At 39.9% G+C, this 25843-nt stretch overlaps 1 protein-coding gene across 13 annotated transcripts in view; it reads left to right on the top strand.

Moving 5' to 3' along the window:
* Window positions 1-25843, top strand: part of LOC117160512 (uncharacterized) — a 120483-nt gene that overhangs the window by 61635 nt on the left and 33005 nt on the right. For 11 of the 13 annotated variants that reach the window (XM_076624895.1, XM_033341298.2, XM_033341297.2 and 8 more), the window contains exons 2-4: window positions 23078-23157; window positions 24186-24221; window positions 25139-25174. In XM_076624895.1, the coding sequence (XP_076481010.1) occupies window positions 23078-23157; window positions 24186-24221; window positions 25139-25174 (152 nt within the window). The remainder of the gene's footprint in view (window positions 1-23077; window positions 23158-24185; window positions 24222-25138; window positions 25175-25843) is intronic. The other 2 variants (XM_033341299.2, XM_033341294.2) reach the window with 1 other exon arrangement.

The following is a 25843-nucleotide window of genomic DNA, read 5'->3' as shown; positions in this document are numbered from 1 at the left end:
ATGTAGGACGACGTTTTGGACGAAATTTTTCCCAATGCTTGAACCAGGTTGCGGCGGCTATAACGCGATTGATAAAGATTACGTAATTTGTATAACGAAGAGAGTAGAAATTAACCGCGTTTCTCTCTACCACGGTATCGTATTAAATTCGAGAGGAAATATTTTTATAAAAATAATTACGAAATTATCATCGTACGCTTGTCTTAACTCGAATCCGCGATTACGATCGATTACCGTAAAAAGGTAGATTACGATGGTCGGTTTAAAACGAGCGTATTGATTTTGCCTAGTTCGCCATTAACGATGGCCACTTTTGCGAACGAGGTGCTGCAAAAATTCTGTTGACGATGAATGTAAAGCGCTCAAGCGGGCTATAGAAAATTTCAACCGGTCCTTTCGTCAGGCGTGTGAAAGGATTTCCGGGAAATGCTCGATGCTTGCTGTATCCGGTACAGGGTCTAGTTAATGGTAACCTCCGGATCCGCTCCGAAGAAGGATGAAATTCTGTAACGTACAAGTAAAAGAACGTGAAAACCACGCTCGACGAAAGAGTCAAAAATTCTTAAAGCGGATAGGATATACGGAGTAAAGAGATGCGAAATATGTAGTAAAAAGAGAGGATAGAAAAGCCTCGGTACATCGCAGATCGAATACATATTGTATCGATGCATAGAAAATATCGTTTCTCTTGAGTTTTGACAAACCAATACCATCCATTAAATGTTGTCCTATCCTGAATTTTTGTCGATCGAGTTGGCCCTTACGTGCTTCGATTGAACAAACGTGCTCGTGAAGTATAGAGGTATGTTTGACTTTTACTGTCTGTAACTACTGATACGTAGCGTCTCGTTCTACTGATTTTAATTACTTGCGCCTCGAGTTATCTCTGGATATTTAACGCGTCGACGAGCCTTCGAAAATCGTCATTTGAGAATTTTATTTACCGAAAAATCATGCCACGAAGAGAGATTAATGAAATGTAATCGACTTGCTTATTCAAGTTTTGAAAAATTCAAGATTTTTCGGTAATTTGTCACGTTCAAAAACCGCGCAAATCACTCGCAACCTACACCAAACAGCGATATATAAAATTGATCGAGTCAATGATATTCTCGAGACGCTCTCGAAGCCGTGGAAGGTTGAAACCACAACTGCTCTTCCGACCATTTTCCTCCATAGTCGGTGACACTGATGGCAATGTAGTCGATGACGATGCGTTGGACGTGAATCGAGTTTGGATGCAGACGAGAAGGGCGAATTCTCGTCGAACGTGGGACGCCAGGAATATAATATCGCGACAAGAAACCCGTATATATCTCCTACCATTAAATTAAGCTTGGCTGTAAAATAAACGTTTCGAATGGACTACGCGTTTCCATGCACGCAGCCAGGACAGAACGAGTCGTCCGTTGCTACCTGCATATCCTATCAGGGATAATTGCTCTATTATGCTCACGCGTTCATAAACTTGAGCGAATAATCGGGCTGGCTGGCTCAGCATGATCGCGCGCGCGTTCGACGTAGGCGCGAGCCGGTGTATGCCGCATACCTGCATTACTTATGCGCTTTGAAAAGGACCTCTGGATGCGCTGAAATCCCTTCTCTGCTGTACAGGATGTTCCGCGCCAATGTGCGCATCCTGAATTATTTCTAAATTGCACGTTACGATAGAAAATTGTTACGCGAAGCGTCTAGAACGGGCGTGAAAAGCCTCGAGCAATCATTTCGAAAGTGATATCGAATAGAATACGTGGTATAAATTTGGATTTTCTACTGGTATACTCGCGTAGCGGTAACAGATTAAAATTTTATTGCCGGTCGAGGACAATTTCAGGTCCGATGTGAGACGATCTTTCAAATGTTTTAAGATGACGTAATTATGTAAGCACCGAGGATAGAATCTACGTTTGTACGATACTTGTGATATTTTTAAGACATCTTGTGTACAGTTACCGTATACATAGCTTACTCCAAAAAGGAACGCAACTTTTATCATCGTATCAGTTGTTCGTGCAATACGTAACTCACGTTATATATTCGATGTGCGTATATGAGACGGACCACCCTGTATACATAATGCGAAACCACGCGTCCGATTCTGTTATACTTCTTTCAATCGTGAATCGTTGCTGTGAAAAGGAGGATGTAATCCTATAATCCGAGGACCAGAAGAAAAGGATAGAAAATGTATATCGTTGGATCGTTTCACGTGGCGCTTAACGAAAGGATGACTCCGTTAGCTCTGGAACGTGAATCATAGGCTTGACGAATACGTTCGAGTGCATTACCAATGATGTAATTTATGCACGTTTAATGTCAAGCTTATTCGAACGTTTCCAGTCTTGTAGAAAATCAGCGTACATATTTGGAATTAAACCGAATTTCGCGACATTTTCCATGGAAATTTATCAGAAATTTATCGGCATTGCAGATATAAATTTTTGCTCCTCGAATGAATATATTGTTGGCGAAAATTTACCGCTTGCGCAAACAAGCTCGAGAGCTCGATTTTGATTTAATCGAATTCACTTTGCTTAATATCAAAAGATAAAGCGATACGATGATCGTTGTTATTCTCCGACATTTAAGATAAAGAAATTATTACGTCCAAGAGATTGACGACCTAGAAATCTAAATAAACCGCACGAAATATCCTATTCTTCTAATATCAATGCGAAGATTCTATCTATACTGTAACAGTATTGAATATTCCAAGGTAAATTACGGATACTAAGCGGTGTACTGTATTACATTTTCAACAGCTTAAACGGTATATTTTCTAGCAGCTGTCTCTCAAAAGATACGTTAGGTAACACCGATAAACGTCGATACGCTTATCAATCATAAAATCGCGGTCATAGTTCCGTTCAAACGCCAGTTTACAGCTCGTTGCGTAGAGCATATGTAGCGAAAATTTGATTTCACGCAAGCAAATATCGATATACAAGAGCCCCAAAACGTATCACGATATAGATCATACCGAAATTACGTGCATGAATATCGTACGAAGTCATGATAACATATAAATTATAAATCTTCGATCGTCACAACTATTTCGTTCTAAGTAATTCCGGCTAAATAAATCGTTTTCCGACGTTCGAAATTTGCTTTATGTCGACGAGTACCGATTTATTTCGCTCTAAATTCGTTTAAAGCGCCAAACGTGTATAAATGGACAGAGGAAATTCCATAAAAAAATTCCACGGTTTCGTAAAAAAAAAAAATTCGCTAGTGTCACAGGAACAAAATTAAATTAGTTTTCTTGTTACTGTTCGTACCATTCGAGTATCACCTCTACCGCTATAAATGTGTTCGCGTATATGAATATGGCACATATTTACATCATCCTCTTAATTGGTCCTTTCATTAGAAATCCCTTTAATCCTTCAAATAATTTCCTCGTCACTTACATCGTTCGTTTTATCATACTCGAGCCATTTCATCGCGTAATTTTCAGTGCAGTTTGTTCAACCTGGAATATTAATCGTATTCTTGTTAGAATTCTCGATTTTCGAATCGTTTCGTTGACATATTGGTGTACGTTGAACGACGGTGAACCGTGAAAAGCTACACGTGTCGATGAAAGAGAACGGTCAAGCAATAAATCAAATCATTTATTTTCGATAAAATCATTGTCCACCTTGCACACAGCAATCGCTGTCCTTTTTCATCGTCGACAAACTTCTTAATACCGAAGAAAATATGTAAGAATCATTATCGATAGTGATTTCTCGTCTCAGTTTTATCCTAAAGTTTTACTTCAAAACGCTGAAAGTCTATTTCTATTTTTTTCTTTCCTTTTTTTTTTTTTTTTAATAACTAATCGAGTCTTATTTCTGGAACACGCTTAAGATATCTTCGTATCGAAAAATACTCGATATTCTAAATATACATACCTAGCTGCCTCCCTCTTCTCTTATTTTCTTTCGTTTGATTTTCAAGTTCGACCCTTCTCGTTCCTGCTATTTTAAAAAATAACAAAAAATAACAAAAAATATCACATGTTCGTGGCATGAAAGAAAGCATAGAAGCTATACAAAAACTAAGAATACCGAAAGTATAAAATTAAAGTAAAACAGCAAAGTTCGCTAGTGGTTCTTTTAAATTAAAAATACGTCGCTTCGCTTTTACATGATCGAACGGCGTCTCTTATTTCTTTTATTTCATTTTATTTACTTTTATGTTGGTATTTTCCCAATTAAAGGATGCAAATAAATGCAACAATAACGAGATTAGATTCGAGGATCAACTTCGATAAAGCTTGTGTCTGCACCGAAAGAATTTCATCGTAATCGACGTACAATTAATTTACCGATTAATGCAGGTCGATGAGCAATTCAGAGATTTTGCCTACTCATTGAGACGACTGTACTGCACCAGAGGAGATGCAGATGTAATTGGATTTTCGAGCGAGATCGATGGTGGCCATTCACGACAGCTTAATTAGGTTTCGCGAGTGCCCGTCGAAAATCACGTGGCTGATATTCTGTCAGCCGTTAGCATTTTGGAAATTCTATGGTTCGCTAAATTATCGCACGATATTCTAATTCAGAGTTAGGTTGCTGCATCTACACATACGTCTCTGCACACAGCCTCGTTCAAAAATATCAACACATTTGCTTGATTATAAATATCTCGAAAAACCTATACCGTTATTAATGAATTAATAAATTGAACTTTACATATGCCCTGTGTTGCTGCACGTTGCAGCGTATATTCAACGTAAAATTTGTCTAAAAGAAAAAGCGATGCGATTTGATACTTTTTCACAAGGTTGCATATACGCGTCATGGAAAGTTTGTCAAATTTTCGTAACAGTTGTTTTGCGAATCCTGTCGTGCAGTTAAAAAAAACAAGAACTTTTTGTTTTAATTCATGTCGCGCGGTATATCGTATGGATATCGCATGGATATCGCGACTAAAAATCTTTATCGAAAAAAATTAACTTGTTATTCTCCGAAACCGAATAAAAAAATCTTTATACCTTTGAAACTCGACGCGTGTATTCCTAAAATTCGTGACGGTTCACAGAATTTACTAGAAACTCACAAAGGATTTACAAAGCAAGAAAAACGGAAGTTAATATCGATAATACAATTTTATTTACATTTGTCAAATTACAACACGCTAATGACGAAATAATAAATTCAACGAGAGGTGGAAATCACCGAGTTAATGATCGAAATGCGATTACGATATTAATAGCTTTAAACGAGACGTCGAAATGAATTTGATCGTTATTCACCCGCGGAACGTCCGTGTAAAAGAAATAAACGTAATATAATAATAATAAGAGCATGGAAATTTCAAGCGAACAATTACGTTCGATTATAGACGAACGGAATTCGAAAGTTCGATAAGCAAGATTCTGCCGGTACATATACCAGTGAAACTTTCAACAGAACCGGAAGAGATTGACGTTTGTTTACTCGTTATGAAATATCGTGAATCGCTGCACAAACGTTCGTATCTACGGATGGATTATAAAAACGATGCTCGATGTGTCGGCAAGTGTGTCTGTGTGTGTGTGTGTGTAGAACGTATGGCGGTACAATTGCATTTACCATCGGCGTTGGTGACACCCTGTGCACCTACGAACGTAGACCACGGCGTGGCTGAACGCGGCGCAATCCCGTCCTGTGGTCTTGTAACGCAATAAAATTGCACACGACTAGCAAGCTCCGAAATTCAACCGAAGCTCACAAAGCGACGCTGATTCCCACGTTTGCTTCTCTGCAGACATTTTATCGTTTCCACAAAATTATTTCGAAACCTGTAACTTGCCCCGTGGCAAGCAGCAATCAGCATAACTCGGGGTGGTGGGGAGAAGGGGAGATGGAGGGGTGGGTCGTGTTCGAGGGTGGCGTTTCGCCCGGCGCTTGTCTAATTGCGAGCGCGAACTTCTGTGGAAGCACTCGCGGAATTTCGGAAACGGACGACCGTACTAATTTCGTGGAAATACATAACCGGTGAATTGTCGACATGATAAATACGAGTCGGTTAACACGGTGTTTTCGACCGTCCCGTTGACCAATGCCAATGGATGAGAAACATTCATCCGTGAAGGCCGTTTGTTTCTATCGGATAGCCGAGAAAGTTCTGTTATTCCTTTCTCCTCGTCTTTTCCTTCGACCCCTTTTTTCTGTTTTTTTGTTTATGACATAAGAGGAAGAGAGAGAGAGAGAGAGAGAGGTGTAAAAGGTGTGGAAAATGGATCGCGATATAAACGTGAAAAAATCTGGAAAGGTAACGCCAATTCTGTTTTGTGAGGACAGGAATTAAGATTGGAAATACCGAGTTAAAAGAAATTATTATTTACACTTTTGTAGCTTCGATTGCATCGTTCGTTCTATAAATCACGTAGTATTTCAGTCCCTTGTACGATATTCTGCTTGCGTCCGAAACAGAAAGAATATACAGATAACGTTTTAAAAAAAATCGCATGAATTAGCAGCGCATTCGAGTGATCTTTTCAACCGAATTCCTTTCAGACAGTAGAAATGGAGGCATCCAGATTTCAATGAATGTACAGTACGGGGCAATTACAAATTACAATTTCAGGTTAACATACGTCGAAGAAACCATTTTTTATCTTTTCTATTAAATGACGAATATTTCTGCAAATGTGGTGCAATTTTCTCAGTTAGCGAATTGTCGATTAAATCGAGCACAAAGAATCGTACCGAGCTAAAACTGGTATAGTTTTATCCAGTACTATATACGATGTACAATGACGCACCTCGTTTTCCGACATTTAAATAGGAGAGCGCGTGTGGCGCGCTCGATTCAGCCGGGGCGCGTACGTTTGCACAAAAGAAAGCGTTCGCCCCTCATTTCGTAGTGTCTAATCGCGTGTAATAGCATTCGCAAATGTTTACATATCAATCCATTCGCGTAATATCGGTATAGAGTGGTTCATCCAGCGTAGCAGCTGCGGATACCTCGGTCTCGTTCCCTCTTTTGCTTCGCTTCCCTTCCTGCATTATTCAGCTCGTCTTTAAAACTTCGTTTTAACCGACCGAGCAAACGGAGGCAATCAAGCTGACGAACAAGGCTAGCGGTTAGCACATCGAAATGGCACGCGCGTACAAAGGCTACGTGTGAGGACACGTTGTTCTTTTTTGTCATTTCTCTTACTGTTTTTTTTTCTGTCGATATTTCGCTCCTACGAATGTCACTCTGTTCTCTTTTTTTTTTCTTCTGTAATATCGTGATTTAATTTTGTTTAGAAACTAGGTAAAAAACAGATTATTCCAATAGGTTTCGGTTCGTTTAAATATATAACACTAAAGTAATTTCGTATCAGGTTGTTGCACCATAATATCTTGTCGCAGTCGTTTAAAAATCGCAAAACATTTTCGACAGTTGTTTTAAATTAAATTGTCTCAGCCATCGACTTTTTGGATAACTAAATGACGCGATATACATACAGAAAAGTATCGAAAATTTCCTTGGGAATAAGATCGGAAGGTTTATTTGATTCTGTTATCCGATATTACTCGAATGGTAGTTCTGGTTCGATCTGTGAATTCGAGAATTTTATACGCCAACGATGTACAAAATGTTCGGTTTGGAGCGTGCTTGCAGGCGCGGAGATGGTAGTAAACGGAGGAGGAAGTGGATTGACAAGTTCAGCTGACAGGAGAACTCGACTGTCGGTTTCCTCATGGTTGTACGTGAAAATTTCTTATAGCTCTTACGGCTGCTCGACACTTGGGTGTTATAAAGATGTCTGCATCCAAGTGTTCAAACTTCCTTGGCCTTTATGGTTATGTCTTTACTAGCGATGGGCACGAACACCTCGCAAGTACATACGAACAACGACCCACTAAATTCTAAACTGTCTATGAATATTTCGAAAAGAAAGAGAGATACTTTCAAGTAGAATCGAACGTGTACGAGATAGATCCAAACTCTTTGCTAGACCTGAGAAAGAAACGAGTTTCGGATAGATTCGAACACTAGTTGAGTAGATCCGAAACTTTACGATCACTTCAACAGGAATTCTACAGTTATTTCGATCATTTATCTTTGTTGTCCTTGAAACCAATTATATCTATCTCTGCATAATTTAATCATACGATACTAGTAATTTATTACGTACAATCTGTCTTACGAGATGATATTACAGAAACGAATATCAGTATCCTATTTTATTAGATATTTATGCGGTATAACAGAAATTCTCAAAATATAAATAACACGACCGTAATCGCGTAAAACCTGCTAAACGGATCTATTCAAAAATTTCTCAATCGGAATTAATTACTATCGCCGACGATGATATAAAACATTTCGAATCAAATAATAAAACATAACATAGAGCAATGAAATATTCGAGACACGCAGGCAACATTTAAACATTTCCATTTATCTAAACGTGCGTAGCTCGAAATAACAACAACGGAAAAGAGCTGAAAAATAGTTCCGATCAAATTACTCAGACTGAAATTATTCGATTCTGCTTTTTCTCGCTTTTTCAATCGCATTCCTATAATGAATGTTTCCCCGCGATATTTTACCAGTTGCTCGATTTTTCCGCCGTACGGTGCGTTCGTAGACGAAGTATCGTGACTCACTGAACGAACCTTGCTTTTCGTATTGGACTGTTTTCGAGAGAACGTCACCGGGATAGAACAAAATGGATACGTATCGGCCTGATGGCGCCTGGCCAGGAATACCGTGTGAATTTTCTGTTAACATATTTTTAACGCGTTCATTCTACCCTACTCACCCTATCCTACGCTACGCACAACCCGCTCCCTCTCCTTCTTCGATTCCCCGGCTAACCATGCAACTTTGACAGTTTCACCATGCGAGACGGACGAACGTCATCGAGGGGACGGCCGCACACAGCATTATGACTGTTCAGGGTGTCACAGCGTTTTGTATTTAAATTCTCTGGGTATTTTGACGCCTCCGCTTGCTTCTCGTCCTCCACCAGCGTTGTCTTGCTCTGTCGTGTCTCTTTATAGCTTAAAGACCAGATAATTAACGCAGTGCCTACTGAAATATTAAAAGTGACTAATTTTTAATATTTAGAAATTTTTTAATTCATTTTATTACATAATTAATATATCTTTCATTTTATTTTCTTTGATACAAGTTCTATACTTCGGTTATCCATCGTTCTACTATTAATTTCACCGAAACAGAATATTTTCTTTCCATTCGATGCGATACTTGGATAATTACATTGCGAACAGGCGATAAATCGTTCAATAGAAATCCATAAAGAATTTTGTTAATTCTTAATTATGGAACAGCTGTCGTGTAATAAACTCGATTGACGTTATAAATTATTTAATGTCCATCGTTTGAGAAATACGTAGCAATAAGCTTTGCCACGAAGCAGCATGTTCCAGTTGCCCAGAGCTAGAGTAATACAGACTGTTGACAGAAATTTTCCTAACAACGTGTCATAACCGACAGCGTGACACTAGACGTGCAGTCAGTCGCTTTAACCGAGTTGCAACCCTTGGGTCCGGTTTCCGGCAATATCCCGCATAGCAAATCCACAGGTCACTTACGGTATGATGAATAGGCATAGCGGCATAGCGATTCAGGCAACTGCTCAAAGGAAAACGTTTTGACCACTGATTTGCTATTCCCACGTCATTCCTCGTTTCTGCGCCGATTTCTATTTAACGCGAACGCCAATTTTCACGATTAAAACTTCCACGCGCGAACCGTGGTCAAAGGCAAACCGATTCGACGATTTTGTCGTGCACGTTGTGTTTAAATATGTCGTTTTAGGTAAATAGATTTCAGTGGACTTTGCTGCTCTATTCTTGCTTGACACACGAAATCATAAAGTGAAAACCTGCGAGTTTCTGCAATTACGACAAGGATAGAAGTTCGAAGTAACTTGAAAGCAGTTACATCTAATATAATGCAAAAGAATGAAAAGTAAAGCAGAGGTATCAGAGAACGATGGATGCTCTATATTTTTTGACTAATTGTTTTAACCAGTTAAACCATTTTATGAGATATTCTTTCTTTTCGCGGTAACTGGGTATCGACGACGCGAGGAAACTTCCTCTTTAATATCACAGTTAGATGCGAACAAACAGACTCAGCGAGGTAGTAACTATGGCGAAGGTGCGGATGTACGGTGTCGTTCTCCTGTGATTTCTCAACAGCCACGCAGCCAAGTATAGACACCATAGGATCCTGTCCATTAACCGGTTCTTCGTCAATTCACCTTTCACGCACGTGTTAAAAGGAAGAAGAGAACTGTCAGAGAATGGGAACGACCAGAAACTGTCAACTTTATCCAACTTTCGTAGAGGCGGGAAATCTATGTTAGCCGTTTCGTAGGGAGCTAGAGCCTATATTTTAGAAAGCTATAACGCGTTTCGTCCGTGGAACGCATTTGTACGTGTTATAGCATCGCTGTTAGTCTTTGCGTAATATACGTACAGGGAGTCCGCTCTATCGTGGATGAAACTTCGAAAACGTCGAATCCTACGTATGTATAACTAGAAACGATCTGAGAAAAGCGATTTATTTTTCACCTTTGAAAGAAAAGAATTATTATAAAATATCGAAATCAGGTGGAAGAATAAATAAATGGAGTTTAAAGAAAACTGGAAGACAAAAGCTTCGGATTTCGATATCTACTCCCGAATTCAATTTTCCATCGTTTTCCTTGCCACGTTTCAGATATAAATCAGAATCGACCAAAATCTCGTTATGCGCGTTATTATTCTCTGTAGAAAGTGAACGAGTATCGACGGAACATTTTCAATGGCCACTTTATTAATGTCCGACGATTCACAGAACATTATAATACGACACCGTTATTATACGATACAATTTCCTACTTGTTGAGCGATGAAATAACAACTGCAGGAGAAATACGCGATAACTTACTACCGTAAGTAACAGGCTCGATTGTTAACCGTCTAAACGACCAGGCATAAAGCGCAAACAATGACGGTACAATGAACCAGAGAAATTTAATAACCGTAAATAAAGAAGAATTCAGGAATAACGATGGAAATATTATCCGTCTAACGAAATGAATAATAATTTGCACGAATAACTCTCACCATTACCAGCTACCCTTCGATTCTTTACTTTGTCTGTTCCTTGCGTTGCCTCTACCTTCTCTTTTCTCTCCTCCACCATCTTTTACAATCTACCATTATGCGTGTTCCCTTTTCTTCTCTTTTCTTTTCTTCTTCTTCTTTTTTGTTTCCTTTTGCTTAATAAACGTATCTACCTATCCACTCGTCCATCCTCCTCGCAAGTCGAGAACCCGAGACCAAACTCGACTCAGACGCATAAATAGTCTCTCCACCTTTCTCCTATCTGTTCGCTTCTCGCTCTCCTTTTCCCTCTCCTTATCTCTCCTTCCCGTTCTCTCTATGCCTCTTCCTCTCGCCGTACGACGTTCCCTCGACCATTCCTCGCGAGCTCGTCCCTCCTCGTCGACGTGTAACTTCACACCCCGTATCATTCATACCTCCCACCTACGAACGGCTGGTTTCTCTCGCTCTCGGTATTATCGCTATAACCGTGAGCTCTTTTATCTGCAGGTCGTCACAAACAACCCCCCTGCCCCCGGTTCGAAGAACGAAAGCATCGTGTTCCGGTTAAACGGAACGACTCGATGCCTAGTTTCCACATGGTGCGCGCGTGCTCGGATGGATGCGTCTAATTGGGTTCAATGTCGTTCAGAAGAAATCCAAAGGATTAAGAGCGTGAACATGCCGGAACGCCGAACAATGCCAGCCGTTCTCGGAACCGGCGCGTTCCATTTCTTCGTTTCGCTAATATTTTTCAACCCTCGACACCCAGTAATACCTAAATTTATCATTTCGCTCGTTATACTCTATGCCTGAAGCTTCTAAATGACAAATATTCTGGATTTTTTTTACCCAACTAAACAAAACCTACGTGTTTTCCAGTTTGCACCGTTCTTGATCAATCGCGATAGCAAACGCGTATTTTGTACTTGTAATTAATGTTTTGTGGTTGTTAGTTGTTACATCGGCGTTCTATAAATTCTATGTTATAAAATCGGTTCGTTTGTTGTACTTTGATCTGAAACTTTTAATTGACGCGTAGATTCTGTTTTTTTTTCTTTTCTCTTATATATAGAGAGAAAGAGTTGAACGAAGTTAAAATAGATGAGCGGGACGTAACAAATTTGATTAAATCCTGTGAAAAGATTCGTCCACTTCATAATCTTTCTCGCGATTAAGGAGATTTCGGTTTCTCAATACGTTATCGAAGATCTCGCGATGAAAACCTGGCGTGGCTTGAAATGATTCGAAGCTTCGCAGAATACGTTGTATAGAGTAGTATTGAAGTTATACCAAAATACCGACAGGTCGACGACATAAATCTTGGGTATAGAGAATAAACGATAAATTTGCAAAAAATGGATTGAATCCGATACATCTACATACTAAATTCGTTTCGAATTCCAAAAACGAGACGGAGATTAAAGGCTTGTCCGCCCTGTATTTTATATGCTTTGTTTTATTTTATTAGCATAGTAAAAGAACCGAGAATCACAATTTATATGAAAAATCTCTGTCACGTGTAATGCATAATGCATGAGTACATACATACAAGTATCAAGGGTGTACGAGAATCCAAAAATGGCGAGTTTAAAATTTTTTTCTTTGCTCTTGGGATAGAATCGAGGGCCCAAAAATATCTCGCGACATAAGAATATTCGGGATTTTCGAGATTTTCTGTATCTTCGAAATTCACGATATTTCAGGATCGGCTTAATTTAATCTAACTGGGATTTCCTACGTGTTGCGATAACTTGTAAAAGATGAAACATCAATTTTGTTCTCACTACGGTAAAACTATTTCCACCACTGGAAGTTCCTTTGTTCAAAAGTCTAAATAAATTTTTACGAAACTTTTACGTTAAGTTAGACCGCTTTCAAATAGCTTTTATACGAGGTACATACTCGTTCGTTGCGTACCGTGTATACCGTATAATCGACTTATCGAGACGCAACATTCATCCCTTGTCGTCGAATTTGCTTGCTCGAGTTGGAACATTTCTGCCGCGATGTAACTTAATCGCGGCTGAACGTAAACGCATGTGTAATCCAACATCCGAGTAACGCAGAATCCGTGTGACAACGAGCCCATCGTCGTTTGTCGCGAGTGTAAATCTCGTAAAAATAAAGAGAAAAGAAAAGATTGCAATGGCCCGCAGAATCTCGTGAAACACGTGGGCGAACCTCAGGGCGCCTACGTGATTCTCTTGCATTCTCTTGGTCTCCGGTAAACAAGAAGACGAAAGAAGAACGAATAAAGTCGCCGGAATATTTGAACAACCGTTCACAGACTTCTTATATCTGGAGAATACTTTGGGCAACGCGATACGCAGCTACTTATATTACATTCAGTTCTAAAAAACTTCAAAATTTTGTTTCTCGCAACTTTGAGAATAATATACGGGTATATTCGCCGTACAACACGATAGTCATGTCCCGACAAAACGCCGTCTCATACGAAACGAAGAATTAGTAGAAAAAATTGCGCTGCCACAGTTAAGAAAAGTCCCTATACTATATCTCTTTTCACAACTAAGAGAAATATGTTTATTAAAATAATTAACGATTCATCGCTGTATATTAATATTACGTAATTGTTTTCTTCGTCATCGCTAAACACCGTTAAACAAGATAAAATCTACCTCATCCTTGGAGCTTCGTTAATTCATGTTGTAAAAAATATAAAAGACCCTTCGAGTTGCTACTTCCCTACAGCGAAGAAGCTTTCGAGTACAAAGAGTACAAAGGCACAAACATTCTACGAACTAAACGCGAATGAAAAATTTCAGAAAATCGGGTATGCACATCTAAGAACGCTTCTCGATTCTCGAACGGTGTTAGAGCGAATCCGTGTTGTAGGAGCGAGTACCCCTGTTGTACGGGGATTAATTATATATACAAATTTGTTCTCGAGAGGAATTTCAGGCAAATTCAAGCGGTAAAGTACGAACAGTATTTCTAAAATTAATTAAGTCTGCGCGATCGATTGCCTCTAAGCGGATTAAACGCGCGTACAGAACTTTCAATTTCAATCGAGCAATTTCCAATATACGTATTATTCTCTTTCCTACAAATTATTAACTCCTTGACTCTGCCACACGGAATCACGATTGAAACCCGTTTAGCAGAATTAAACAATGTCCGACGAGTCTTTGATCGATGAACGTTGCAAAAAAAACAAAATTACGCGAATTAGAAATTCAGAATGCAAAGTAAGATATGATAAAAGGTGTAACGGAATAAATTTTCCAGCCAACCGATGAATTGCCATTTAACGTTATAACAATTTAAATAGCAAATTTTCTGAGAAAACCAGTTCTCTCAAAACTTATTCTCCTGTTTTATAATATCGTGAATTTTCTACTAAATTCCTAGAATCGTTCGATCAGGTAATCTCGGAAGAGCCGAGAGATAATTTTCTGCGCATGCAATTACCATTTCTACGTAGCCAGTACAGAGTTTTGAGTTACGACTGCACGACATATCGAAGAGGGAGACAAAGCAAATACGAGGAAGACAGTGGAAGGAAGAGGAACGGGACAAGGAAGAGGGAAAGAAAAGAGATCGTAGCTGCGTGGCTGCTTATTGTGCCTCGTTTCCCTTCGCCGCGTGCGGTCCCGCTATACTCCTAGAGACCTCCCGCTGAGCGAATCAAGCTCAGGCTTAGAATCGGACCAGAAGGCCCTGGATTCTGTCCCACGGATTATAAGTTACGGCTTATAATGTTCGTTCTACGTGAATTAATCGAAGATACCGCGTACCACCAGTCTGCGCAACTTATCCTGGATTTTGCCTTGAAACTTTACAGAGTGATTCTGAAATATAGTCTGACAACCACTATCCTGGCTTAAGATTTTTAAATGGAAGTGACGAGATCCAAACGAGGTCGACTAAGATCAGACGATACGATAAATTAGAGAATACGAAAGAAATTCTTAACGTATTACGGTACACAGTAGCGTACATTATATCATCGTATCATATCATATCACGATAAAGACAGAGAAAAGAAAAGAGCGGGAAGACCGCGTATCTCTGAATCGATCGGACGAGCGTTTCTTCCAAAGATCAACTGGACGATTCTTTGCGGTTGTCTGTTCGAAGGGGTTATTCATAGCTGCATTCACTCGTGTGGCTACAAAGTGCAGATTATGCAGGCTTTAGAGCCAGACGAAAGGCGCGCGCGTAGGTATTCGAGTTGTTTAGCATTCTGCAGTATTGATTCCACGGGTAATAAAACTTTTCGACTTGCACTTTCATAATCCTCGAACAGTTTTATTTCGTTGCTTCCTGTGTGGAAACTATACGCCACGAAATTCCTACCAACGATTCAAGAACCCTGTATGGCGCGTTATCAAAAACGTAGATGGAATTGGTTCGGCAAATTATCGATCCTATCCAAAGATATCAGAATATTCGAATAAACAATGAAATAGTCGAACGAGGCAACGAATGCTCGCGTTGCGTTTATCTAGCGAGGTCTGAAACGAACGAAACGCGATGCAACTTCGTGACGGCGGTATTGGCAATTATACGATAGCCAGGATAGAACAGAGAACGCGCATTATTTGTCTGTAATTGCGAGTTGGTCGTTATCAGAATGATACATTCGGCCACGTACCGGTCGGCGATATTATCGTCACATACAGGCTGGTCCTCCGGGAGTTCGTTAATTCCCTCTTACCGCGACGCGGTGCGTCGCTCGAGTGAATTGCCTACGCTACTGCGATTCGTCCCGCCTCGATAAAGCCGACCCGCCACCACGGCCCTGCTGGAAATCGAATCGCGGACCACACACGCACGCGTATTAAAACTCGTCCCGTAGAATGTCAGAAACCGAGTGCCTGTTCCCCAAGTGTTCTTATATCTTCCTTCGATAAACCGCTTAATGGACATATTATACGGCGGACGTCCGTGCCAGAGAAGCGGTAGCAGCAGGTGATACCGAGTACGCGATGGCGCGCCTATCTGCAACTTTCTTGTCGCGCGTTATGTAAAGGTGTACAAGTAGCTTGGAAAAAAGAAGGAATCAAGTTGAACTGGGATTCGATATACGCGTAGATCGACTCGGGTATCAAAGTATTAGGTGCGGACAAAAGTTTCGTGGCTTTAGTTTCATGCTCTGTGTACTTTTACGAGTAAAAGTTTCCTATATCCCTCAAATTTAGACTTGTAAAATTCGGAGAAGCTCTCGATCACTGTTACGCACGCATACATTTATGCGACTTGATACTTTTAATAGGTGTTTTAACAAGTATCTCTTAAATACACTGGCTCTTACCGGTAGGTCAAACTCTCGATATTAAAGAAGCTCTATGCGAAAATTTCCAAGTATAATTACGTTGATAACTATACAATGAGAATACGAATATAATCATGCTGATGCACGTCAGGTCTCTGTATCTCTGAAATTCCTAATCAAACTTTCTCCCGCGAGGCCTGGAAAGTTGTTAGTTCGGAAGCGGCGCATAACGAATAGGCATTCCATGCTTTCTTACACACTTATGTACACGATGAAATAGAATCATCCCGTGTTTCAAATATCTCGTGACACCGACATCGAAATGCTCCAAAGCGTTTGGCCTTTGAGATTCCTAAATACAGCCGTCGCGCTACGATGAAACTTTCCAAACGATTTGAATTTTTAACATTTCCAGAAACGTCCGAGCGTAAGAATTTGATACACGATCGATATAATACGTATCGGAAGTGGGAAAGCGTGTAAGTACTCGATTCAGAGTGGTTTCGGTCCTGGACTAAAAAGAACTTGGAGCTGAAAGGGTTAAAGAAGGATCGAAGTCGATTGCGCTTTATTGGGTCAAAAGGAAGAGGAGGATTTAAGTATTACCGATTTTATTGGATCTTACGGGAAGTTGCTACCTTCTTCTTCGTAATGAAATTCGAGAAACGATCAGAATTACAGTGAATTTCAAGGCAATGTGTATTTCCACACAGTTGGTACTTTATCCGACAATAGACATCCTTACGTGTATCAGGACATTTATAAAAAAAAAAGAAACGATCAGAACCTAATTGTTCGATCGTCGAACGAAATTCAAAATTTTACCCTTTGTCAGACAAAAGTTACCGCGCTACACCTACGGTTTTTATTTCACGCGTTAACGGATCAATGATTAATTTAACGTAACTTCATCAAGCTCAACTCGTACATGTGTTTACAACGATATATACTTAGACTCGCCTCTCATTTATCAAATACAGCTTCAGCACACTGACATTCGAATCCATCTCGCGGTTAATTCTAACAGTTCACTAACTTAACTCCAGCGTCATGCACCGTCACGAACATGCCTACCAAATAAAAATATGCATTAAATCCGCCCGACTAATTATTTAAAGAACGCTCGGCAAGTTCGAAATTGAAAGGTATCGACACGATCTCGAAAAGGCTTGCGAATCGCTTACGTCCTTCCATAACCGGTGGTTCCCTTCCTTCGTAGGCATATTCGTGTCAGAACGCAAGCGTGATTTAGAGAAAGGGACTGGCAGCAAGCGTGCGTGCACGAACGAACGGGAATTGAAAAGAAGGGAGAGAGAGAGAGAGAGAGAGAGACAGTGACAGGAAGGGAAAGAAAGGAGCATCGTCTCTGTGCGGGAGCGTGAAACACCGTTGAGAACGGTGAGCATGGAAGATACGTCAGGGAATACCGATTACGTATCTCAATCATGGGAAACTACCGGGGCGGGAATCGGAGCTGGGCCTGGTATAACCGTACTGGCCCGCGGCCGCAACATGTGAGGTCCTCAGCTTCTACCTTGCCTTCTGCTCCGCTTTCCTTTGCCCCGTCTTACCTTCTGCCACCCCTCCGTTTGCTTTCGTGCACTCCGTTTGCCTCTCGGACTATCGGCTTCAGTGATTCTCAATTTCGTCCTGTTTTCATTCATGTAAGGCAAGGTATATATACGAGTGCTGGACAAGAGATCCGTTGATAGTTTGGAATCATCGAACGAGACAAATTGGTGACAAGATGGTAAGGGGCGATAAAATCTTTCGTCGAAGAAAATTGTAGGTTTGGTAGAACTGTATTTTTCTTGTCGTTCGTCGAGAGACAGATAGTTCATATTGTATGTAATCGAAGTTTATGTAATAGAAATTCACGTTCAAATAAGTTGATTCGATCGACAGGAGTTGGTTTACTCGAGCGTTAAATAAAATTTCGTTGCAATGAAAAATTTCTACTGTGAAGTTAAACATTAATAGAAAAACCTGTTTGCTTCCAAATATTAATACACGTTGTGTACTATCATTATACGTATTTATAAACGCTTGGAAATTCATACGGTGTCCACAAGATAAACAACAGTACGCACAAAACACTTTCTATATATTTTTAAATATTCTCAAATATTCTCTCCTCTCTCTCTCCCTCTCTCTCTCTCTCTCTCTCTCAAATATTAATCGGGTTAATCGTTAATCATTTAGCCATTTTATGAATATCCAATCGATTTAGCCATTAATCACTTAGTTATATTGTAAGTATTCAATGAGTATCCGATAAATATTGCACGTTCATTGAGGATGTATTATCACCGTTAAAATGATCAATTACAAGAATTTCAGGAATGAATTACAGTTTTGCAATTTGACGAGTAGTATAATTTTAATTAAACATATTGGAAGTGAATAAAAGGTAATATATAAAACTCTCGTATATTTCGCAGGTAGTTTAATAAAGTACGATATTTATCAAATTTCAATGAACGCGGACGCGTAAAACTGTAATTAGACAACGAATATTCGACTGACGATATATTAAACAAAAATGCTAGACTATCGATTCGTCCAATGAAAAACGGCAGTTGCACTTCCGGGACAATTTTGAAGCAAACGTGAAATACGATTCTGTTTGCTGTATAGATTTTTCCAACTTTTCTTTCTCCATGGTAAAACGAATATTACACTATTTTAGTGCAAAAACACAATTCTGCGATAAACTCTCGTCAAAGTCGTAAATTTAACCACAGAGACGAATGTTTATACTCGCGTATACTCTATAAATAAATTTACAAACATTTGTCATTTTTTTTCTTTTCAACGGAACACCTTTGGTTGAGAAAGATAAAAGCCTACTGGAATTTGGTCGATTGTACAAATTTTCAAAGCGCCAAGATGCCACTTGAGAGCTAAAAAACGAAAAAGTAAAAAAAATCTATCGCGACGTACAAGTGAAAGTACTGCATTAAATTAAACCATAGAATATAATATCGCTAACGAGGAAATTATTTCATAAACCACGTTCTTTTAATTATAATCGTGCATAGAACGAGCTATAACGCTTTAGAAACTCGAACAACGTTACTTTATGAAATAAACATTTCTATTCAATTTCGCATCGAATACTCGTTAGAGTTATAGAATGCACTGTAGCAGAATCTCAATTCGCCGAAATCGGATCATCCGTGTTGTGGATTACCTTTTTGTATTTTGAAAATTGAACTGCAAGCTTTACATTTAAAAATACCGTTGTTCTCTGAAATGTGAAAAACCACTTAATGCGAAAACAAATACGAGAGGGAAAGCGAGAGGATGCTGTTTCTCGAGGTGTTCGTACGACTTAAGATACGATACTTAATAGTAGATTTCATCTAGTTAGTAAACAACAAATAAGATAACCGTTACTAGTTGAATTTCGTATCGGAAATATCAGACATATTAGAGAAGACGCTTTGGTTACACGCGAAACTTGAGTCTGAAACGTAAAGGCGGTAGCCAGTCGTAGAAGAGATTGGCGAGCCCGCGAGACGAGTAATAAGGAAATAAGGCTAATTTCGTGGTAAGTGAGTAACGATCAATATGCCAGACCGTTCGTTTCCCAAAAGCATGGTCGGATATCTGGCCGTAAAAGGTTCTTTGTATCGGTCGCTCATTTTCCGGTCGCCTGAAGCTATTCTGTAAACGAAAACGAAGTGTCGTTAAGTTGGTGGAGCGACTGCCTGCTCGCCTTAGTCCCTTGCCCTCGGAACGTTGCCAAAGCGTCGCGTTAATCTCGTTCTTATTCGCGCGAAAGACTTTCACCGAGGGGTCGGCCGAGTTCCCCTACCGCGAGAAACGTTCCTACGGGAACAACCGTCCCAGCCGAGCAAAACGGAGGTGCAAAGCGCAGTTTTATTGCACACCTCCAAGCGGGACGAGTATTTTCGTCGCGTCTAGACTACAAGGTTTCTTCCTCCTTTTCGTCCTCCTCCGACTCACTTAACCCACCTATGTTTTTCCTTCTAGTATCCCCCGTAGACTCGGACTACCGCTCCGGACATACTACTCGTCCCACTTGCACCGCGGAGACCGATCCGTCTTCTTCGTAAAGCACGATCTTTAAACCGGAAATAGTAGTCGCACAAAAGCGAGCACACGGCGAACGGAGAAACTCGGAATACTACTAATATACATACATACATATATGTACATAGAGGAGAAGAACGATCAAGGCTGTTCCCCTTGACTGTTCCCCTTTTTCCTACAACTTTCCTCGTTACTTGCCGGAATTCACGGAGAGTATACTTTGTGCTTCTGCTCGTCATTTGTGGTTTGACGAGAACTCTAAGGAGAAGAAAACTTCTGGCTACATCAAGAACTAGCCAGAGCCGAGATACATAGGTAAAGGAACGTTTGAGAAAGGGAATGGGAGCAACCATCGCGAACGGCATATATAGAGAAAAGGAAGAAAAATAGTTGATATACGATTGGACCTTTTATATTCTTCTTTTTTAACCTCTTTCAATTAGTTTGGCTTAGTTCATTTCTCTTCGAGTACAGCGATCGGATTGCCTTGACTCTCTTAGTTGTGTCATCTGCGTCACAAGCTACTTACTCCATCTTTTTGTCCTTGTTCCACCCTCTGCTATTCCCTAGCTTAAAATCCCTGTCGTCTTGCGCTTTCGCGGTCTTCTTATTTCTCCCGTTGCTCTACCATGTTCGTAATAGCAGAGAGTATGAAACAGATGTCTTCATTGCCCTCTCTGCGTTGATGATAATCCTATGATAGGTGGATGTGTTCCGCGCGCCGACATATCATCTCCCTTTTTAACTTCTTCTTTTGCCTTTATTTTCTTTTCTCTTTTTACTTCTTCCTTTTTCTTGTTCTTGTCTCTTTTTTTCTTCTTTTTTTTCAGAGAGAGAGAGAGAGGAAAGAAGGAAATACTTAAAGGTTGTACTTGTCGGGAATAACGATGATAAAAGCACGAACAGCTGCTGGTGAGAAATAAATCCGAGCGAACGTAGCAGCTATGATACACGGCTGTTTTTTAGCCAGCTTAACTGGGATTAGAGAGTGATTTCGTACCAACGCGACGCGTAGATATTAATTAAAGGGTTGAAATGGTAAACGGCGTATGTGTCAGAAACGAAGATTTCCGATAGAACTGCAAATCGCGTTTCTCTTAATTTTTTTATTTGCGGCATTTATCATTCGAATGCTATTGACTCTCGACGGTCGCAACCTCTACAGATTTAGAGGGAGAATAAATGATAGCTAGAATTTACGTTCTTTCACACTACAAAAGCCGCACTTTATTCTTTGCCACTTACATAATTTACCATTTCAATACCACGATCATCGAAAACTAATAAAAACAATTCTTTCGTTCGATAATATAAAAATCTCTAAAATGTCGTGATATGATAACTACTGTTTCAAAAAAACCAGCGGTTCTTTGCAAAATTTATCGGCTTCCTACGAATCACAACTCGACATATGACTCGGATCAACGTCCTTACTGTGCTTTTTCCTTAAAATCTATTTATACGCTATATTTACAGAGCGCGATAAAACTGTGTTGCTAGCAGAAAATGTTTGGCGAGTCTTTTTTCGTAGATCTCGACCTCGCCGGGGAATTATTTTCAAGTTTCCTCAATATCTGCCGATATCGACCCTCGAACTTTCCTTGTTAGCACGTTTCTTATTTCATCTCTGGTTCTCGTCAGCTGGCGTGGAGATTTATATTCGTGTCCTGGATTGTAAAAAACTTCACGAAAAGTTAGTTCATGCCCGACTAATATCGTTCATTCCAACCTCCACCCTATTCCTCCCCCTTTTGTTTTTGTTCTCGTGCCCAACCCCGTTGCGTTCGTTCCGTTTCGTTTTCTTGGTGGTCGTGTTCGGAATATCATCGCCCATCACGTGCAAATCGACGAACGAAAGAAGAGCAAAACGTTCCGACTTTGAGCAAATGTCCGAACTAGTGGAAGCAGTCCGAGAATATACGTGGATTCGATTATTCCACGAGAGAACGTTCCCTGCTTCCTGTCGGAAATTAGGATAACGCGTACGACGTTCTCCTAATAGAGAAGATAAATAAAAGTTGAATTCCCGATCGACCACGTTTCTCGCCCTTTTCCCGTTTCACCGTTTTGAGATTCAATCGCATCGATAATTGCGAAGAATGTTGGATTTTCGCTATTTTAACTCGTCGTAGTTTTATCCATAATTAGTGCTTAAAGTTTTTCGTATTGTAAAATAAAAGAACTATTTATTGAAGTAACAAAGTAGCGAGGTAAACGGCGAGGGAAGTAACGAAAAGAAAACGATTTCCGTACCATAATGGAAAAACGATGGAAATCCGGTAGATACAATTTCTCAGCGACACTGTATCTATCGCGCATTATGGAACGCTTTACACGGGAATGCGGTTACGGAAAACCTTATTACCCGACAGACGCAGCGACAGAAACCTAAAACGTTCGTCGAAATTGCGCACGTAGCCCCGAGGATCGATTGATTGCGTGTTGCATAACCGTGTACGACACGTTGACGAGAATTTTCGAAAATATCCTTAACGCGGGACGTGGAGCGGGCAAGTAACTTCGTTTCGAGTTCGATCGGGAAGAGAGACGGCCTGCCTTTTTATCCCCCTTTGGGTCTTTGCGTGGCCGTCGTTAACGTGGTCGCCGTCGTTGTCGGGTCTTTCACGGGACCACGTTTCGCTCGCAGCGCCGAAAACTCATTTCTACCCTCCTGTCCTCGCCCTGCTGCTTTTTCGTTCAAGTGCGTCGCGAGGTATCGATTTATTGTTTGTTCCTGTTATAGGTCCTCCCGGTGAGCCAGGTCCTCCTGGAAAAAGGGGGAAAAAAGGGAAAAAAGGTGACCCCGGGGAACCAGGCCCGCAGGTGAGTAGATCCGTTCCTCCGTTCGCTTCAATCCCCCCCCCCCTTTTTTTTTTTGTCCTTATTTTCCCGTAGCGCACCCGTCGTGATCGCACGTGGAGTGTGCGTGTTTTTAGAGTGCAGCGGAAAAGCATGACGTAGTTTGCTAACGATACATATTCGTAGTCTCCTCGAATTCATAACTGCTGGCACACACTGTATGTACGAAAGTATTTTTCGACGAACGTACGCATCCTTCATTCCTGTTACAAAGGAACGCGACACTCGACGTTTAATTATATTAAGGTTTTGAACGCCATAAAGTTAAAAAAGTTGGACAATGAATGTCGCTTTTCGTCAAGATCGTCAAATATTTGGCGGTTATTTTTGTCAGCGGGCAATCGTTTAGAAAAATATTCTCGCTGCGACGGAATTTTTATTTCCAATTTTTTGCACTTTGAATAAATATGCAGCACGTGACAGAGATATATTTCGCCAATATTTTACTACTCGTTAAGAGAGTGGTCGTTGTATCGATAGGGAAAAAAGATTAGCCGAAGATTAAAGATCCAAAAAAAGAACGATTAGTCCACGAGTGAGAAGATATATTGGTTTGGAAAGCAAGAAGGTTGTTTCTGTTTTTTTTTAAATTGCTGGAACTATTTATTAGCGGATAACGTCGAGGATCGTTGGAGTAATGGAGAAAAATCAGTTTAAACGAAATTCACTCGAAGTGTTATGTTTCATCGTGTGGATGAAGTTATTGATCGTTGCACGAAAGACCGGTATAGCAAGCGTGTCACCGAAGTTGACCCGCGATCGGCCGAAGTTTTGATAACCAAAGTACATACTCGTGTGGTAGTTGGCCGCCATGAGAATATCTAATTGGTTGGAATAATTATCGGTGTAGTATGGCCCTTAACATTATGTACATCACGATAACCGCGGACACGATTGGTCAGCGGAATAAATTGCTTTTTGCATGAACGCGAGAGCACTTAACCCTTGTCCCCTGTAAACGAGTTTTTAATTTTTTATACCCCTTCTTACAGGGTGTGGCCGGGACGCCGGGCAAGAACGGTTTTCCGGTATATTATTTTTTATTTTCTTTCCATTCTTCTATCACTTTGTCTGTCTGCTTTCTTTTTTTTTTCTTTTTCTCTTTCGCTCTTTCTCTCTCTTTCGTGTCGCCTTTTGTATACTCCATTTACCGTCTTTCACGTATGCACGTAACACCAACTAAATCATATTTTGAATTAATGTGTTTCATGTAGCCTTTTTGTTTATCTCTCTCTCTCTTTCTCTCTCTCACTCTCTCGTCTCTGTGATCTTTTGTTCGTTAAATTTGCGCTTTTTTCCTAAATTTTTGAGCAATACCCTTTTTTACACTTTTCTCCACAGTCTCAATTTTTTACGCCCATACATATACTGATCGTGAAATTGAAGTTTGACATTTGCTTTCAGATATGACGTTTCGCCGTAACGTCGACTGAAGTAAAAGTTCTGTGTGAAAAAATAGCAGTTTGTTTGAAGTAAACCAAAAAAAAAAAAAAAAAAAAAAAATTACAGAGGTACGCGATTTTTGGAATGTCAGTTTGTTATGTGAAAAGTGACGACGTGTATCGTCGACATGGATACGAATACGATGATAAAGGAACCATAAAACGCGTGGTTTCCTGTATCTTCTAAATGAGAATTACAAAATTATTGTATTTGTAAATTGAAATTACGTCCACTATCCTTATAGAAGCACATCGAAATGTGCTGGTATAATATAATTTTAATAGATATATGGAATCCTAGGTGTCGTAAAATAAACGTCGTATCTGAAAGCATTTCGATGTTCTACAACACTCGATGTTCCTTCTATCTGTCGTATGCTCGCATACGTACATTATATCGCAAGGAATGATTTTATTTTTCGAAAGGTGCCAGCAGCCTTTTGATTTTTCATCTTTCTTCGCCGTTCGATCGACTATTCAAACTTACTAGCGTGTTCTTTCAGGGACCTATTGGGTTAGATGGACCAAAAGGTGAGCCGGTAAGTGCACGAATAACCTACTTATTTTAGTGTAGCTTTTGCAGTAGATGATTTTTTTATTGGGTTTGATCTAATTAACATAACTTAAGAGCAGTAGGATACAGAGTGTATATATATACACGAGTACATGCAAAAATATATAAAATAATACGTACGATATGCAAAAGTGTTCGACGTTATTGTACAAATATTAATTCATCCTTATGCGTTTAAATATCAGTCAAACATTATTTTGTTCAAATCGGATAATACGATAAGTGTTAATGAATTGCAGATACGATATTTGTATTTTCCTTAATTGGATCCTATATAAGAACATAGACTCTGTAAATACGTTTTTTCTTCGCTATGGAGAAAATTACAGTTCGATAACGTGATAATTATGTACCTAGCATACCTTCGAGTAGGTGAATTTACAGTTAGCGAGATAATAGATTATACATGGAAAAAGAAGATAGTAGAATTATCGGTGGTTAAACTAAGAGACGTTAATAGCCAATAATTGGTAGTAGGAGTAACGCACTCTGTGTTAATTGTACACGTTGCAGATATAATTGCAGATTAAATCGCGCTGTTTATTGTTGGCTGATTCAATACAAATATGTGTACGGACGAATAAATTATTCCCGACTCGAATTCTAACGCGAATGGCAACTTGATACGAGAGCG

This window comes from Bombus vancouverensis, chromosome 15, assembly GCF_051014615.1.
Source record: "Bombus vancouverensis nearcticus chromosome 15, iyBomVanc1_principal, whole genome shotgun sequence".
Taxonomy (NCBI): domain Eukaryota; kingdom Metazoa; phylum Arthropoda; class Insecta; order Hymenoptera; family Apidae; genus Bombus; species Bombus vancouverensis.
The sequence above is the reverse complement of the archived record's forward strand: the minus strand, read 5'-3'. Positions and strand labels throughout refer to the sequence as shown.